The sequence below is a fragment of the Panulirus ornatus genome, chromosome 43 (genome assembly GCF_036320965.1).
Source record: "Panulirus ornatus isolate Po-2019 chromosome 43, ASM3632096v1, whole genome shotgun sequence".
Lineage (NCBI taxonomy): Eukaryota > Metazoa > Arthropoda > Malacostraca > Decapoda > Palinuridae > Panulirus > Panulirus ornatus.
Genome location: NC_092266.1, coordinates 28,705,741 through 28,723,900, shown reverse-complemented (window position 1 = coordinate 28,723,900; position 18,160 = coordinate 28,705,741). Strand labels below are relative to the sequence as shown.

The following is an 18,160-nucleotide window of genomic DNA, read 5'->3' as shown; positions in this document are numbered from 1 at the left end:
CAGTGGGTGTATGTACCCCTAACACCAGTGAGATGCCCAATACAGTACAGGGTGTGTGTGTATGCCTCTCACACTAGTGAGATCTCCATGTAGTACAGTTTGTAATACATTGAAATATATACTTACACTTGTGAGATGTCCAGTACAGTACAGGGTGTATGTGTATGCCCCTCACATTAGTGAGATGTCTAGTACAGTACAGGATTTGTGTGCATCCCTCACACTAGTGAGATGCCCATTTTAGTACAGTGTTTTGTGTATGCCCATCACATCAGAGGTATGCTTAGTGTAGTACAATGGATGTGTTTACTGATCATATCAGTGAGATGTCCTTTTCAGTGTTCACTCTGTGAATGTGTGTGCCCCTCAAACCAGTAAAAAACATAGTGTAGTACAGATAGTGTGTTTGCCTCTCACAGCTCTGAGATGCCCTTGATAAGTACCCTTAACACCGTTCTTCTTTTTATTTCGAAAATTTTTCTTGCACTCATTAAGAATGAGTTAAGTGTATGTAGATTAGAAATTTTCTTCATAAGACACCCTAACCTGGTGTGTGCGTTATAATTGTTAAAAAGTACTTGAGAAAAGAGTTGATTAACAGATATCATGCACCTTGTTTCTTATGTGCTTGTTTTCAGCCCTTGTGATGGAACCTGATTTAACATTTTTTCCCCTTATGTAGAAATTTTCCTGTTCCAAGGAAGGAATGATATTTTCATTAGCCAAGTTCTGATAATTAAATGACTGATGATGGGGGGAATTAGTGTGGTATAATTAACACTAATATATTCTTGCACTAATGTAAAACAGGACTTGGCAAAATTTTTTCTCATCAAGTAAATATCGAATGTTTCTTTTCAGGCATGGAACAAAATGGAGGCTGTCACATCAGGCTCAGAAGCTGAGGATGAGCCAGACCCAGTGGGTATTGGAGCAAGACGTCGTTCTGCTAATCGGTCCCATAGCGCTGCCCTAACGTCTTCATCTGGGCTCCTTCCAGTTGGACCGCGTACCAAAGGTGGCAAGAGACCCAGCTGTGAAAGTGATGCTGCACTGAGTGCTCTTGGGGGTCTTGCTTCACCTCGTTCCAGTGTCCACACTGCCACTCCAAGATCATCCTTCCAGGTATGTATGTTAATGAAAAAAAAATGTGGCAATTTGTATATCATTCTTGTTCCTCTTTTGTCGGTAAAAACAGAGAAAGGGCTTGATGAATACTGGAATAATTTGATAGCTTTTGATATTGATTTTTAGACATTCAAAAAGATATGCAGTATAAAATGAATATGTATTTTAGGGTATCAGGATAGGTGCAGGTGCAGTCAGGTAGCAGTTAATCATCTACATGTGAACCAAACTGACATTTAGGTTAGTATAGCAGTTGCTGTCAAATTAGTTAGGTCCAGTGAGTTGTCTCTATAACACCTTACCAAGTTTACTGAGTGACAGCTGAAGTAACACTTGAAATATATATCTATGATACTTATGATGAATTTTGGTCATCCAGTGTCTGCCAAAAAAAAAAAATTATTGCCATTCAGTTTAAGGGTCTAATGCATCAGGTTTTATTTGCTGAACAAATCCTATTACTGGACTTGTTTATAGTAGGGATATCATATATCTGGCAGCATGTTACATTCACTCAGCTCATTATTCCCAGATACAGTTAGGCTCAGTATGTGTTTCATGTTTATCTACCATTTCATGTCCTTCTTGAGGGTTATACATGATATGATTGCTTATAATCAGAATATAGCATTTCTTTCTATAAGATATGATTGCCTATAATCAGAATATAGCATTTCTCTCTACAAGATATGATTGCTTATAATCAGAATATAGCATTTTCTCTACAGGAAGTTTCTTTTTTTTTTTGGCTAAACACCCTATATTTGAGAAAAAGTATTAAAATCTATTGGGCTACAGTACTCTTTTGATGATATTTCTGTACACCCATTTCTCTGTATTGTCATAATGTATTAGATTATTGTGGAAAACAACAAATAGAGGAGCACAGTTTACATCATAGTACAGTAGTGTGTTCACAGTTACTATGGTGCAGTTACAGTTCCTTGTTAGTATACTGTATTTTCAGGTGCCAGACTCTCCTTCTCACTCTGTACCACGTGTTGGTGTTGTCATCACCTCCTCCAGGCAGTCCCAGCGAAGGTTTGTTCTTACCAACATTTTGTGCTTGACACTTGGTTGAATGCCTATATAATATCTTATAAAAGAGGTCCTGGGGTTGCAAGGTCAAGGTTCAAATATTGCAACACATGGTTACTGGCTGAACACAATTCTAGTATAAATGCATACAGTCTAATATCACTCTTTCAGTTCATTTGAATAAGGAAAGGTAATTTCATTTTACAGGAGTAGTAGTGCATCTGCTGCAGCTGCCTTTGCTGTAGCCACTGCAGGATCCAGTAACCCTCGGGATATTCCTAAGACACCACCCCTTGGGCGTTTCTCTGTGGGTGGAGAGGGGCGCCGTTCATCCTTCAGAGAGCGACCTCGGCAAGAGTCAATTATTTCCACTGCTGCCACAATGCGAGTCCTAAATGTTTTGCGCCACTGGGTTTCTAAACATTCCCAAGTGAGTCATATGTCCAAGTTGTGGTGTCACCATAGGAATGTTTCGTCTTCATATTGTCTCCTCTTTCTAATGTACAGCATTCCCCTACAGTATAAGTATGGTTACACATGCAGACTCTTCTCCAAACATTTTGATAACCAGCTGGTTCACTGTTGTGTAAAAGATTCACCAACAGTGCATCTACTACTCACTGAGTTGTTTTATATTAGTTTGGGTACCACAGACTTTAAGCAGTGCATGTTTGTAATGAAATAAATTTGCATAGCATATGTATATGTGGAAAGGTAAGGAATTAAGATAGCAAAGAGAAATACTAAGGGAAAAGCAATAAGTCACAGAGATAAGGAGATAGCTTTTGAATATAGGCTGTTTAGAGTCTGAGAGTGTGAGTGGGGCTGCTCTAAGACTGTGTCAAAAAAACCAGTTGTCAATGGAATATCTGGTTCTTTTATTGTGGTGCTCACCAAATCAACAAAGTGAAAATTTAATCTGATGCATTTTAAGCAAGTAGTGTGTCATACCAATCATAAGTTAGGTTCGAGTTTCTAGTAAGGGAAACTGAGTGTAAGAATCTAAAGCGTTATTGTGCAGTAGCATACATAAGTGCTTTACAGTGAGTGGAGATGCAGGTATTGGACATTGTGCTGAGTCATTCTTCGATTTGGATGTTATCTTACTGTTTTTATGCACAGCAATTCTCTCCCTTAGATATCTCTAGGTCATGGCCAAGAAACTTCATGACACCTGAATCAATCTTGAAATGAAATCTTTCAGATATAAGCTAGATTAGATATAACATGAAGTTGTTGAAATTTTGATGATAAAGACATCAGCTTTACTTGAGACATCTGTATTGATTATGATACTGAAAATCTTTTACTGGTGAGGATATTGTATGTCTTGCAGCATGATAGTCTAAGAAGTCAGATAGCATGGTTTGCCACCTCACTTACCCTTTGGTATTGAGAGTGGAGAGTTGCAACTTTTGTCTATTGTCCTTGTTTTTAATGATACTTTCACTATATCTGCTCTGGGTGATAGTTTCTGTCTACAACTAACTAATGCTGGGTCCTATCAAGTTGCCTCAGAAAGAAAAGGCCCACATTCTTGCTTGAAAGTAGAAGAAAAATCCTCTACCAGTAACTAACTGTGGGTTCTATAAAAAGATTGAACGTGAAGAAAAGGCCCATATTTTTGCTTAGAAGCAAGAAAATGTGTTTGCATGACAGATTTCAAGATGCTCCAGTAGGGCCAAGTTTACCACTGAGACACTTATTATCCTCCTCTTAACATCATCATTCCACAAAAAGCTGGGTCTGATCAACATAGGAAGACCAGTAAGGCAAATGATAATGTGATTAAGTATGAGGTATTAAAAACACCATACCTGTCAGATAGTCAGTCGTCTTAGTGTTCCCTGGTCAACGAAACCCAGCTTTTTGGGGAGGATGATGTTAAAAGGAAGAAGAAAAATGCCTGGATGAAGTTGGCCCTGCCAGTTTTTCTTGAAATCTCTCTTGCAGACACATTTTCTTGCTTCCAAGCAAGATTGTGGGCCTTTCCTTTGTGATAAATCTTTTTGGGATCCTTTGTTAATAACTGGTAGAGTAAAAATGTCACCCAAACCAGAGATAGCAAAAATCTCACTAAACACAAGGACGATGAGCAAAAGTTGTCCCACCACTCACAATATCATGTGGGTGACTGAGGTGGCAAATCATATCATCTGACTTCTAAAATGTACATTGCCAACAGATATAAGACATTCCCATTATAAACGAGTAATACGATTTGTTACACATGAAAGCCTTATTTATAGCAGTAATCTTCGGATTTTTTTTTTGCGGAGACTGTATGGATTGTGTGCAACCAATAGAAGTGCATTTTGAATTAAAAAACAAACATGTCTTCCTGTTAGGATTTTGACAGTGACCCAAAATTAAGGAATATGACAATCAAGTTTCTGGAGGACCTGGTATGCTGCCCAACACTCCTGCCAGCAGAACACAAAGCCGCTTCACAGCTCCTCCGTCTCCTCACCAAGGAAGAACCTGCAAACCCTCAAGTTGAGCTTTCCACTCTCCTTGCACCTCCGACTGTTAGTCAAGTTCTCATTTTGTAATGTGTGAATCTATATGCATATTCACAAATTTAATATGCATGTGTGATGTAAATAATTTGGTAATTTTATTTCATATAAATGGCTTTCTTTATGATGTATTTTGCAAACTTTTATCACTTATATGTATATTTGTATTTGATATACCTTCAGTGAAGGAGTAGTTTCTCAAATGTAATCAGTGATTATCAGTATTTATTTTTTTATCAAATAAATCAGGATATCTGATGTTCTCCAGACAGACACTACTTGTTAAAGGAAGTGCATAAGGAGAAACATGTATGTTTGTACGCCATCTTTTTAGTTTATATAAAAGAATCCATTTCTAATGAAACATGCACCTCTGCTTCAAGAGACTGTGTTGATGTCTTATCAGAAGCACTAGATATCAATATTCATGGACTGAATATAGAGTGCTGATTCTGGTCTTTGTTCTTGAGGAGGGGGATTCAGGGTGTCCTGCCTGTTAGTTTTCCTAGTGAGTTTCTGGACTGAGATGGGTAGCTGGTTAATGTAAGCTTGAAGATTGGCTGGGACTGGTTCTACACTGGTCTTAGACTTGTTCATGGAACAGAGACCTCAAAACTTGCAAAAGATTTTGCCTGCTTAGAATAGCTGGAAAACAAGGGTGAGGAAATAACACTCATGTTCATGCTAAGAGATTTAAGAGTGAGCTCTCAAAAATCAAATGCTTCATCAGGGGTATGTCTGTCTAAGAAAAGGAAACTTTTCCCAAAGGCACAGGAGTGTCAGATGAACTCTATCTGACAGTTGGATGGGTCAGATTGAATACCTGCAGCTGAACATAGGCTTGGGTTGCACATTGAAGGTGGGGATACCCAACCCAGATAGTAGCACATAATTATTTTCCATTTTCCATGCTTTGTTGCACTTTTTCAAAAGCTTTTCTTTCTTGGTTTGTCAGGTATATATCTTCCACCAATGACCCATATGGAGAGATACAACCTAGGTTAAGGAAATCTTATAGGAAGGAGTAGCAACAACTTTCCAAGCATGTTAGGGTTTTGAGTTATACCTAGTGGGCTGCTATTGTATCTGAGTATGGTAAGATAAAAAGGCCTGGGTTATTATAAAGAGTGATGTAACACATAAGTATAATAGTAATGATAGGCATGAGTATACAGATACAGTACAATGGTGTACAAAGTACATAAGCAAGATATTAAGTGTAATTTTTCATAATTGAGAATCATATGCTCTATTAGACCCCAGAAATATAAGAAGCAATATATTTTCTTTAAGTCTGGTTTCCTCTGCTCTTTTTGTTATTTCCATTTTATCATACACAAAGACTAGATATAGAACTGATGATGTATCAACCTTTCTGACTCTAGTGAGCTCAATAACATGATATGAGGAATCTTCTTGTGTACATTCTACGAATCTGTATTTCCATGCCACTCTTTCCATGTGAATCTGCGTATTCCCAATCAGTTTCTTTATACTTAAAATTTCACATTATTAGAACTTTACCATCCTTGAGAGGGGCATGTCTCTGCATTCTGCATGATCATGATCATGCTTTTATCATTTCTGAATCGGTAAAACTTTCTGTATTTTTTAAATTATAAGCACCATTTTGCAGGTTTTCTCAGTGTTACTTTTCCTGTTATGCAGTGTCCTTTACTGAGAGGGCCAGTTTTCTCTTTCTTTTCTTGCTATCAAACCCACAGGATAAATCTGATTAAATTTCATTTCTTTTGTAAACTTCCTCTCAACACTTTCATCAATATGTGACTTTGTTTCCCTATTCAATCTTTAAATGCCAGCTCTTTTTCACATACTACTGATCCATTAGCATTCATGTACATTCCTTTCAGCCATAATCTTGCACATCTCAGAAAAAAGGTGGTACACAGGAACTGTCCTAAGGTGCAACTTTAGGGCTAAGCAAGACCTAAATTATAATGATAATAACATCAAATTACCCCTATAGAAGGTAAACATTCACTCAGTGCAGCCTTACTGGGGATCAAAGCTCATGAAGAGACCTTATAACCCTATATAGAAGCCCTATAACCCTATATAGTAAAAAGTAATATTCATTTGTAATGACAGAAACATTCATTTAATCGGTAGATATTCATGTGAATTGCTTTCGCCACATTAACGCAAGTCAACACCTAGACATTTCCTTTGCCATGAATTACAGTAGATGAGTAGAAATAACCACACTTGCAGATTCTTCCAGAGATAAGTGCATGTGAAGAATTCACCAAAGAAACATTTTGGAATACAGTATGTAAATTGACAGTATTCCTTAATATATTCAAATAAGATTAAAACCAGCTGATATATGCATATTGGCTCCCTTAAACTGTATTACTCTGTAGACAATAAAGCATCATGTGAATTACTCTACAGATGCTAAAGCAGCATTTAAAAAGTGTCTAATGCTGTATTCATGATACTTATGAATGTCCATAAAGATTTAAGGTTGATGCTTTCCTTCATGTTACTGTTTACCCAAAAGGGTTGTAAAATGTAAATAGATGAACAAGTGATAGAAAGTGCATCCCATATAGCACGCAATTGTTACTCTAAAATCAAGCCCAAACAAATATTTTCTCAAAAGTTGTACCATTTGGGGAGTTCCAAGAGTCCTGTTATGGAAAATAGTTTTATCCCTTTGTAGACCCTGTTTTTTTCTAAATGCACTTGCATGCCATGACCTTCTTTGAGTGATCTTCCCAGCTTTCTTCATTATAACCATCTTCTTTGTGCTACTGGTGGTTTCTTTTGATGTACCCTGATATCTCTCCTGGTTGTTTTGATTAGTTTCTATATTCTACTCCTTTGATCTGTCTCTTCTGATGAAAGCCCTACTAAATTCTACATTTTAGTATCTTAACATGCTTCATTACCCTCTGGCTTCTACACTCTATTTCAAATGTAATCTTGTCTGGTCCTCCCTTTTTCTCGGTTTTTTTTCTCTCTTTTGTTTCTCAAATCTCTGAAACTACATTTGCCACATCTTCTAACTCTGGTTCTCTTATCTTCATTTCTTCTTTTACTATCCTTTCTTCTTATCTTTTTTTATCCTGTCAAAAAGAAATCTCCATAAACCTACATCTTTCTACTTCATGCTCCACTAACTGTTTTTGATTAGTTTAGTTCATTTGTTGGCTGATCATCAACCTCAGAAATTCTCCATAAAGTTCCATCTTTTTACTGCATGCTTACTAACAGTTTCATTTTAGTTTAGTCCATTTTTTGGTTGATCATCAACCTCTTTGTTTCTGCCTAAAATCTGCATTTTTACCTTTTTCCTTTCTGTTTGAATACTCTGTGCTTTGTTAAACCTGCCATCAGACATTGATTATTATTAGACATTAGTCCTTAATGACTTTGGTAAATGTTCAATTTAGCTCTGCCCCAGAAATAATTGTACAATATGAGTGATTTTGTTTTGCAGAGGTAATGTAGTTGTGTGCAGACAATAGAATAAGAGTGGTAAAATGTGATTTAGATCTTCTCATATATGTGAAAACACCTCTAGTGGGGAGGGCTATAAATATCAGGGAAAATATTTGTTTAACTATTGTAAAAGTGAGTGAAATACTCATAGAAATAAATAGAACATATCAAGCCTTGCCTGACTTCCCCTAGCATCCGAGATTTACCGAGTAACCCATTTGAGCAGCCCTTCTCTAACTCCACCTTGGATTTTAGCTTCACCATCAGTCTTCTGTGGAGCACAGCATCAGTGGCTTTCTTGTAGTTCAAAAATATATTTTATTCACTCTTCCATCCCTCTCCCATTTTTTTAGGATATTGCCTTCTCATTCATTAAAATTCAGTAGATTTATCCTTTAGGATTTTTTTCTTCAAGATCCATTGTTGAGTCCCACTTAGCTTATGCCAGTGAAGTACTTCTTTATCTGTTTTTTACTATTTTCTCTTGAATCTTACAGGTTATGCATGTACAGACACTGGCCAATAATTTAGGGCTACTTTTCCACCCCCTTTTTTGAATGCTTGTACAATGTTGGCTATCTTTCAGTCTTTTGGTACATGTCTTCCATTGAGGGAGATTTTATACACCACCAGTGGTTTAACAATAGTCTTTGTGTGCCTTTTTATTTGTATGATATATTGATGAGATATATTTGTAGCCAGTATAGTTTTTCAGCAATGCTTGCATTATTCCAGAGAAAACTTTTACTTCCAGATGCCAAGTAAAGAGAGTATCGAAACTTTGTCAGCACTTGAAGTTGCTGAGCAGATGACCTATATTGATCATCAGATTTTTATTGCCATCAGGAGCGAGTAAGTATACTCTTTATTATGTGTTCCTCTATTTTGAAGAACAGGTTAAGTGGAACATGTGCTGTTATTTAAAAAATTTTATTGTTGAAATGCTTAGCATACTTATATATGTGGTAACTTTGTCATGGACATGGATAAGTCTTTGTCACTGATGATATCTGTTGATTAGTTTCTTGATATAAAGATGGAAAATTATAACATTGTCTATGGTCTCCCCAGTCACAACATCTCATGAATCCTTTGTACTTCCTTTAATTTTGAAATCACAATTACTTCTCTTTCCATCTCATCTTAGATCACTTACTCTCACTGATTCCACTCGTGAACAACTTTCTTTTGTATTCCATCTATTATTTCTTCATCCCTCTACCACAGCAGCAATCCAGGATGTATCAAAAACTCTTTCCAGTTATGCAATTTTCTCAGATCTGTTCTCTCTCTCTCCTCACTTTCCTAATAGCACATTTTTTTTTTTAAGAAAACTGTATGAACCTCCATGTTGTGTATTTTGGTAACGTATGTGTCCTGTTTAGGAAAATATGGAAAGATATATCATCTCTTATTCTTTCTTTACCATCCACGTTGCCCTTCCATTAAGTGCAGTTTACCTCCTTGACAGGGAATTCCTCAAAACAGCATGGATGAAGCCTGACAAGCAGCAGAAAGCCCCTTATATTCTTCTCATAACCCGTCGCTTTAATGAGGTCAGCTTTCTTTACTAATGTACGAGCTTATGATACTTATGACTGTCTCACTGTAACATTGTTTTGTAAAAGCATTTGTACAATATTGGTCTAGGGAAACACTTGAGTACTCCTTTGAGTACTCCTTTACTCCATGAAATAAACTAAATACGTAGTTTCTTTTTGGGACTGATTCTTTCCATTCTTATGTATCTGTAGTATCTAATAATTTGTCTTTTAAGTGACTAAAAATGCACTGCTTGGCTTACATTTTAAGAAACCTATTCAATATTGTACAGTGTGACAACTGATTAAGTTTTACTTTTTTGATGATAACGTGTTTCGTCCAGATGTCTCGGCTTGTGGCCTCTGAAGTGATCCGTGGTACAACTATGGCCTCGCGTGTTGCAGTTATTGAGAAATGGGTAGCTGTTGCTGACATCTGTCGATGCCTTCACAACTACAATGGTGTCTTACAGGTTTGCATACACAACCACTGATAAACAGTTGTTATCTTAGATACAGTACACATATAAGAAAGCCTTGCAACTCATACATTAATACAAAGCATTTCATTTAGTTAAATGCATGTAGAGTAAGGTAATTTATTTCATAGTGGTCCTTCTAATGTGCTTCACTCCCAGCTACTTTTGTTGCCTCATATCATCATTGGACATGTCGGAGACTGGGTTTGCAGCTGGTTAAAAGTTTTGCCACCTGGTGCATTGAGCTTTATAGTAGAAAAATGGCAGGTTTTAGAAAGTGTCATTCTCATTTCAGCTGAAAAAGTAAGGGGTCCAGTTACTTCTGAATGGGTCTTGTTTAGATTTACAGATGAGGTGAACCACTTTAGTCCACTTCAGTGGACATATTCAAATTTTCATTTAGATAAAGTTCAAGATGAAGTAAGATGCATTGTCAGACATCTTGAACTTGAATGAACAAAGACTACAAAGTCAAAGGTTAATACTCCTCAGGGAACATTTTGGCTCTAATTTAACTTAACTGCCTCATGTAAGGAGTTACCAAAGGTAATGCATGAGTCATCTGATAAGTAGTGGAAAGATTTAGACGCAGGAAATTGTGCACAAATCACCTCCTGTATAGTGGGAGAACATCATTTACGATGGAGAGAGACAGAGGTTAAAATTGTTTATAATATACACAACTCCACACTGTAAGTTCATAAACTTTCTTGTAAACCAGTGCATAGATGAACTTGAGGTCATGAATGAACTATATATTCTGTAAGTAATCATTTACACTTATTCTCTCTATGAAATGCAGGTGTGTGCAGCCTTCCAGAATTCATCTGTATTCCGACTGAAGAAAACATGGGAAAAAGTCTCCAGAACGGTGAGCAAAATTAGTAAAGTGGAATTTGGGCTTGTATTGGTCTGTGAAAGTAATGGATATGTTTTAGTGTTCTTTACTCTTTGATCGTTCTTAATCTTCTGTACATAAGTTAAATACTAAAGAATGACCAGCTTGGTTAGATATATTTAAAAGAATATGTAGAATTAATATTTAGTAACCTTACTTTGTGAATTTTAATTAGAAAATCAGAAAGATAGGTTCAGGAACAACATGAGAAATTTAGACATCAAAATTCTGCAAGCTTCAGAAATCAAGAAATTTACTGAAAATTCTCAGTACCTTAAAACCTGGAAAAAAAAAATCCAAGTGTCCATGTCCTAAGCACTCTTAATTTTTCATGTACCTGTACTGACATCTCAGGCATCACAGGTTGTGCAAGGGAGATCTGGCTTTATTAAAGGCAGTCAGGTGCAGTGACCAGCCTTTTGGATTATACATAGTGAACTGTTATTTACTTCATGTCATAATGATCCATAACAATGATACTACAAGAGAGGTAGTAGTAGATCTGTCTTTGTAGTTGTTTGTAACCTTGGCCTTTCAAGACCCTGTATATCTTTTGAAGATGGCCCAGTCAACTGCAGTTCATATGTCCATTATTTTCAGAACATTGAAAGAATCTGTCTTATTACTGGTCACTGTTACCAATTAAGTTATGCTTTGTGCAGTGCTGAGATCTTCCTGCTGAGTCAGGTTCATCTTTTCTACAGTAAGTAGCATTGTCTGGGGTACCAGGTGCTAGCCTGTCACAAAGGCTAGAAATATTCTGATTTATCTCGTTCAGGGATAAATCTCTACACTCATTATAGATAGTAGATTAGTCATTTTATTTTCTTAAATAATACCATTTCAGATATAAACTGCTCATACTGTCCGGACTATGAAAACCAATCCTACCATGCCTTGTCAGAACTCTACACATACCATTTAATGGCCGTCATGGTACACAGATGAGGCCTGATAATTTATACATCATTGAACAGTCCACTCACAGTGTCATGTATAACAACATTCAGGGTAGTTCCTTGATGGCTTATACAATATTCTAAACTGAATTTGGTTTTGTCTCATGACCAGATGTAATGAAAGGTGTAAAATAATACATTAGCATCCGTGGATGTCACAATAATTCTGTTATTGTTGTTCTTGTAGGAACCTACATTTAAGGGGATGCAAACACAAAGGAGATACAGCTGAAATGTGATAAAAATGATTACAGTTACATCCTCATTATCAAGTCAAAGATATCACCACTGACTCCTTTACAGACAAGGCAGACTTTGGAGAAGCTGCAGACACTTGTGTCTTCTGATGGAAGATTCCGCAGTTTACGGGATGCCCTGCATCGTTGTGACCCACCATGTATTCCCTACCTGGGAATGTACCTCACTGATCTTTCTTTCATTGAGGAAGGCACGCCAAACTTTACTGAGGATGGCCTCCTCAACTTTTCCAAGATGAGAATGGTATGTAATATAGAAATAATAATCACTGTTAATGCACCATGTTATTCTTGAGTTTATAATCAGCTCAAGATTCTTTTGGAACAAGAAAAACATTGTGTGGCTAAAAAATTACTTTTATCCCCCATCTCCCTACAGTATCCTTTCATAATTTACCACAATTAGGAGTTAGCAAGTATAGTCAGTGTTAGTTTGACTTATTCAGTTATCATAGGGTTACTGCACCAGAATGTAGTATAATCTCATGGGCAAAATTCTTCATGATATACATGCTTTTCAGAGATTCAGCAGTATAAAATAAAAAACTGCAACCATGATATATGGAATCAGAAAAGGCATGTGAAACTCAAAGCAGGACTTTAAGAAGATTTGATGCTGATGGATATGTGGAAGACTGGGAATACTCTCAAAAGAGCTTTTATAGTAAAGATAGAACCAGTTACAAAATAAACAATGCTATGTGTGAGTTCTAAATAGATATGAGAATGCATCAGGTTTTTAGTGTATCACCAAAGTAGTTTAATGTGTTTATTGATAGGGTAGTGCTTAAAATAAGACAGAGATTGGCTGGTTATTTGGGATGAACTATAAGATGGGAGATCAAAAAGGAGATGGAAGGTTGGGGAGAAAGATGCTTTGAGGTATCATTGCCTGAACATTTAGGAGGGTGAGAGGCATGCATGGGATAGAATGAATTGGAGTAATTTGGTATACAGTGGGTGATGTTCTGTTAATGAGCTGGACTAAGGCACACGAGGCAGTCATGGGGAGTTACAGAATGGTCTGTGTGGCTTGGCTTTGGATGATGGGCCTGGGTTTCAGTACAGTACATTATAAATGACAGCTAGAGAGTGGCAGTGAACATATAAAGCCAGTGTATATATGTTACTGATATTACCTCACTAGGGCAGGAAACACCAGATAGGCTAATAAAGAAATGAAAATGAGCAATGGAAGGAGAAAGGAGATAAGAAAATTGCATTAGTTTACAGGCCAGTATAATGCAAGAATAACTGTGGATTCAAATAAAGGGAGAGATTTTTTTTGTCTCGAGTAGGATCACAAGACCTTCAGTTTATGATTTGATTATCTTAGCAGTTATAGTAAGTACTGCCTGAATCATTAAAGCTTTAATGTTATCACCATACTAGAAGTCTAAAGAAACACACTGATTTCAAGCATGCAGGTATGGAAAATATTGCAGAAGAGCAGAAAGGGATGATACATTTTACTTCATTATATGTAGGGAAATTTTATCTTGAACAGGAAGATGGCTAATACAGTTCAAGTGACTGAGACAGGTCTTTTAGAGGACAGTATAAAAACAGGAAATGAACTACAATGAAACATAAAAAAATCAGTGAAAGATATATTATGATTGGAAAATGTTTGCAATGCTGAGGTCATGAGGGCAAGCAGAAACATGGATGTTGGTGAAAATGACTAGAAGTGCTTAATAGCAAGGTAGATGACAATGGGTGCATAGTAAACCAAAAGTGGAGTGGAGACTTAAGTAAAGGATGCAAGAGTAGGTGAGCACATAGATATTCAAAGCGTTAGGATGCTTGGAATATTTGATATGTTATAATGCTTGGAAAGACTCTGCATGGGCTACCCTCTTACATTGTGTGAAATATATAGGACACACTTCATGTTCTTAATGCAAGAGATAGCATACTTCTCATTTGTATTATAACTATATGTTGTATCTAAAACATCATTTCTCATATTTGCAGTTAGCTCTTCAAATTTACTAATAAGTGCACATTAGTAAAAGTCATCTGATCCTCCATGCGGTCAAACTCCTATTGTCTTATTTTTTCTTGCTGCAAAATGTTGGTTTCCTCCATATCTAACCTCAGTCACTTCACACACTATGTTCTTCCAGTTGCATTTAAGATGTACCTTTATCATTTCTTTAATTATTATTTTTGATGATCTTTTTTCTCATTCTGGCTATTGCTTGACAAAGACATTGCATATGTTTGAACTATATTAAGTATTCTTTGGTGAAATCCATGTTTTTCATTCATGCACATATACATTAGTCCTTATAGCAAAATTTTGTTAACATGTAGATCTGTGTTTTTCTTCATTATTTATGACAGCAGTAAACTGTACCTTTCACTCCTTGAACATATACTCTAAACCATCATCTATATGCTAAGTGCATGGTATCCAATTTGAATACTTTACTAGCTTCTGTATCATACTCTTCTCCATTATTTATATGTTAAGTGTATAGTATCCAATTCGAATACTTTACTAGCCTCTGTGTTTACAAATCCCTCCTACAATATTCAGCTGATCTCTTCCACACTTGGCCTATACCTTCAGGAACCCCATCATAGTCATTAGAAAGTCATAATCAAAGAAGAAAAACATTCTAAAGATCAAATGTTAGTGGCTAGCCCTTACTATGTTAGTTGGTTATGTCAGACTTTTATTCTGCTCAGTCTGCAATTGGTTTTGCTACAGTTTTCTCCCTTTTTAATTTCTTTTAAGCATCATAAACTGAATTAACCGATATTTTCATGTTATGATTTCAATTAAATCAGTTTACAATTTCATTTATTTCTTATTCACAGTTTATTTATATTTGAGATTACCTCAGGCCCCCTTCCTGAAAGGAACCTGATGCTCCTCAGGACCCCCTTTCCTGGGGTTGTCCTGGAACCCAAGGCTGAACTACACTCAGTAGCAGGAGTAGGGTGGATTCCTTTGGAATGAGAAATTCTTTGATGAGACGGTACAGTGTTCTATCAACTGATATACATGCAGCCTCCCAAGGTTTACTTTTCACTCATGTTGTACCTTCAGTCAGTTCACAATGCCATCTCTTTTCATACTTGATTGCCATTTCCTGCATAACAGAGGTAGCACAGGAACTGACAAAGAAAGGCCGCATCCACTCAGATATAGCTATTCTCTAGCTGCCATGTGTACTGGTGATAACTTCATAAATTGTTTCTAACTTCCACTCCATTCCTATTCCCTTTCTGTTTACATCCATTACTTCATGCCTTAAAGTAACATGACTTATCTGTATCTGTAGTTTCCTCATGCTTTTTTCTGATAACTGTTCTTTTTTTATATATATAAGCTTGATTACTCTAAGATCCCCTATAATGTGTAATAACTCTCTTGAAATCATCTGCGGTTTATCGTAACAGTGCTGAATATTTTCTTAAGACACCCCCCCCCAAATACCTCCGAGTTTATCACAACAAGCCTTATAGATCTTTCAAAGATTGTGCTCACAAACACATAGGTTTTTTCAAAATTTTTCATGACAGACCCCAAAGATTTTTCATGATATGGCATGGGAATACCCTCAAATAATAACTCATAATATGATGAGTAGTGTTAGTCAAGGTGATCCTCATAGGTTACCTGTGAATGTAATGACCGTTCCTGTTAGTCGTTACTGACTGTCTTGGCATCCTTGACACCACCCTGTATGTATCTACTTAATTTTACAGATTGCTCACGTTATTCGTGAGATTCGTCACTTCCAGCAAACACCGTATAAGATTGAGCACAATTCTCGTGTCATATCTTATTTGCTGGATCCATCCCTGCTTCTGAGTGATGACAACCTATACCGTTTGTCACTGGATCTGGAGCCTCGCAGGTCCACCCTCACACAAGTGACCACACCTTTGCTTGCTACCACATCATCTGCCTCTTCTTCTAGTTCTTCCTCCTGACAGCGGCGACGCACAGCAGGAGAGATCTGGGTGAGCATCTGAGGACCGCCCCCCTGGAGCCGCATAGCAGAACAGGGGGGACATAGCAGATCCCAAGCTTCTCTCAGTCGCTTAGGACGTCAAGAATGGAGAATACTGACATCGACAGCAGATGGTGCAAGCTACCATCATCATAAAAAATTGTGACATTATTAAAGTATTCTGCAGATCATAATATTAAGAATCCTGTATGTACATTCAATTTTTTCCTATATTTGCAGTGGTTTGCAAGCAGTTTCTCTACTCCTTTGGAGTTTATTTCATTGGACTCATAATGGTAAGATACTTACTTGATCATGTGAAGTGTATTTGACAATAACTATTAGATTTAGTCACCAACTGATGCTAATATTGACCTACATGTCATGCTAAATCATTACCCAGCATATAATATATATATATATATATATATATATATATATATATATATATATATATATATATATATATATATATATATATATATCTGCCAGTCTTGCATATTGGCATAATTTTATTGTAGGTATTCATAAATACTCTCTCTCTCTCTCTCTCTCTCTCTCTCTCTCTCTCTCTCTCTCTCTCATTGCTTTGTTTGTGATATAGTAAGCTGGTTATGACCATACTCAGTATTCTTTTTAGAATAAGGTCTGTCAATATAAATGAAGATAAATAGGCCATATTCTAATTCATAATTGAGATTGTAATTTTCTCTCGTTTTATGAAATTAGCCCATTTATTCAATATGTGAACACCAAAAACAAGTACAGTACACAATGCAAAACCACACAGAACCCACACTGCGATACTATATGTACATTTCAATAAGTTACTTACCGAATGTGTCACCGCAGATATAGTTTGAATTCTTCAAGTAGCCGATAAAGTAAAATTTAAGCTTCAAAATTTTCTCTCTGAAATTATAAACATTATATCTAAACTGGTTTTATTGGAGTACAACAGAGCTTATCCATATCCTATTGTTCTGAGGCCTGATAACTATCATTTGTCACAAAGAGGAACTAGAATTAGCTAGCAAGATGTCATTCTTTTACTCTGCACCACTGTCATTACAAAAGTTATGCCAGTGTTTCCTTTTGAATAAGATGCATCTTGACTATCCATCTATGACTTTTTTGTAAGAAAGTTCTTCATAAATTATTTAACAAGTATACTATCTACCTATCTATCTATCTATCTATCTATCTATCTATATATATATATATATATATATATATATATATATATATATATGTGTGTGTGTGTGTGTGTGTATATGTGGGTTGGTTGGGCCATTCTTTCGTCTGTTTCCTTGCGCTACCTCGCTAACACGGGAGACAGGGACAAAGTATAATAAATAAATAATATATATATATATATATATATATATATATATATATATATATTTTTGCTTTGTTGCTGTCTCCCGCGTTTGCGAGGTAGCGCAAGGAAACAGACGAAAGAAATGGCCCAACCCACCCACATACACATGTATATACATACGTCCACACACGCAAATATACATACCTACACAGCTTTCCATGGTTTACCCCAGACGCTTCACATGCCCTGATTCAATCCACTGACAGCACGTCAACCCCGGTATACCACATCAATCCAATTCACTCTATATATATATATATATATATATATATATATATATATATATATATATATATATATATATATATATATATATATATATATATATTTGGGTTTGATACAAAAACTCTGAAAAGAATTATGCATCATAATGACAAATAAATTAATTTAATCTTACTCATTACCTAATACCAGTATACCCTACACTAAGAAAGGAAATCCCTGAATATTTCTGTGTATAGGTAGTGGCTTGGTTAATCTCAGTCATCCATGGGAGATGGAAAGACATTATTCATTTCTCA

At 36.2% G+C, this 18,160-nt stretch overlaps 2 protein-coding genes across 3 annotated transcripts in view; one reads left to right on the top strand and one right to left on the bottom strand.

Moving 5' to 3' along the window:
• The window catches only part of LOC139762463 (ras-specific guanine nucleotide-releasing factor 1-like), a 112,264-nt gene extending 95,613 nt beyond the window's left edge, over nt 1–16,651 (top strand). The window contains exons 21-30 of the mRNA XM_071687371.1: nt 862–1,125; nt 2,096–2,169; nt 2,374–2,596; nt 4,515–4,694; nt 8,908–9,005; nt 9,625–9,709; nt 10,039–10,167; nt 10,976–11,044; nt 12,334–12,531; nt 16,011–16,651. Of these exons, the coding sequence (XP_071543472.1) occupies nt 862–1,125; nt 2,096–2,169; nt 2,374–2,596; nt 4,515–4,694; nt 8,908–9,005; nt 9,625–9,709; nt 10,039–10,167; nt 10,976–11,044; nt 12,334–12,531; nt 16,011–16,238 (1,548 nt within the window). The 3' untranslated portion in view covers nt 16,239–16,651. The remainder of the gene's footprint in view (nt 1–861; nt 1,126–2,095; nt 2,170–2,373; nt 2,597–4,514; nt 4,695–8,907; nt 9,006–9,624; nt 9,710–10,038; nt 10,168–10,975; nt 11,045–12,333; nt 12,532–16,010) is intronic.
• Nucleotides 1–18,160, bottom strand: part of LOC139762465 (coiled-coil domain-containing protein 130 homolog) — a 143,352-nt gene that overhangs the window by 111,951 nt on the left and 13,241 nt on the right. The window lies entirely within an intron of this gene.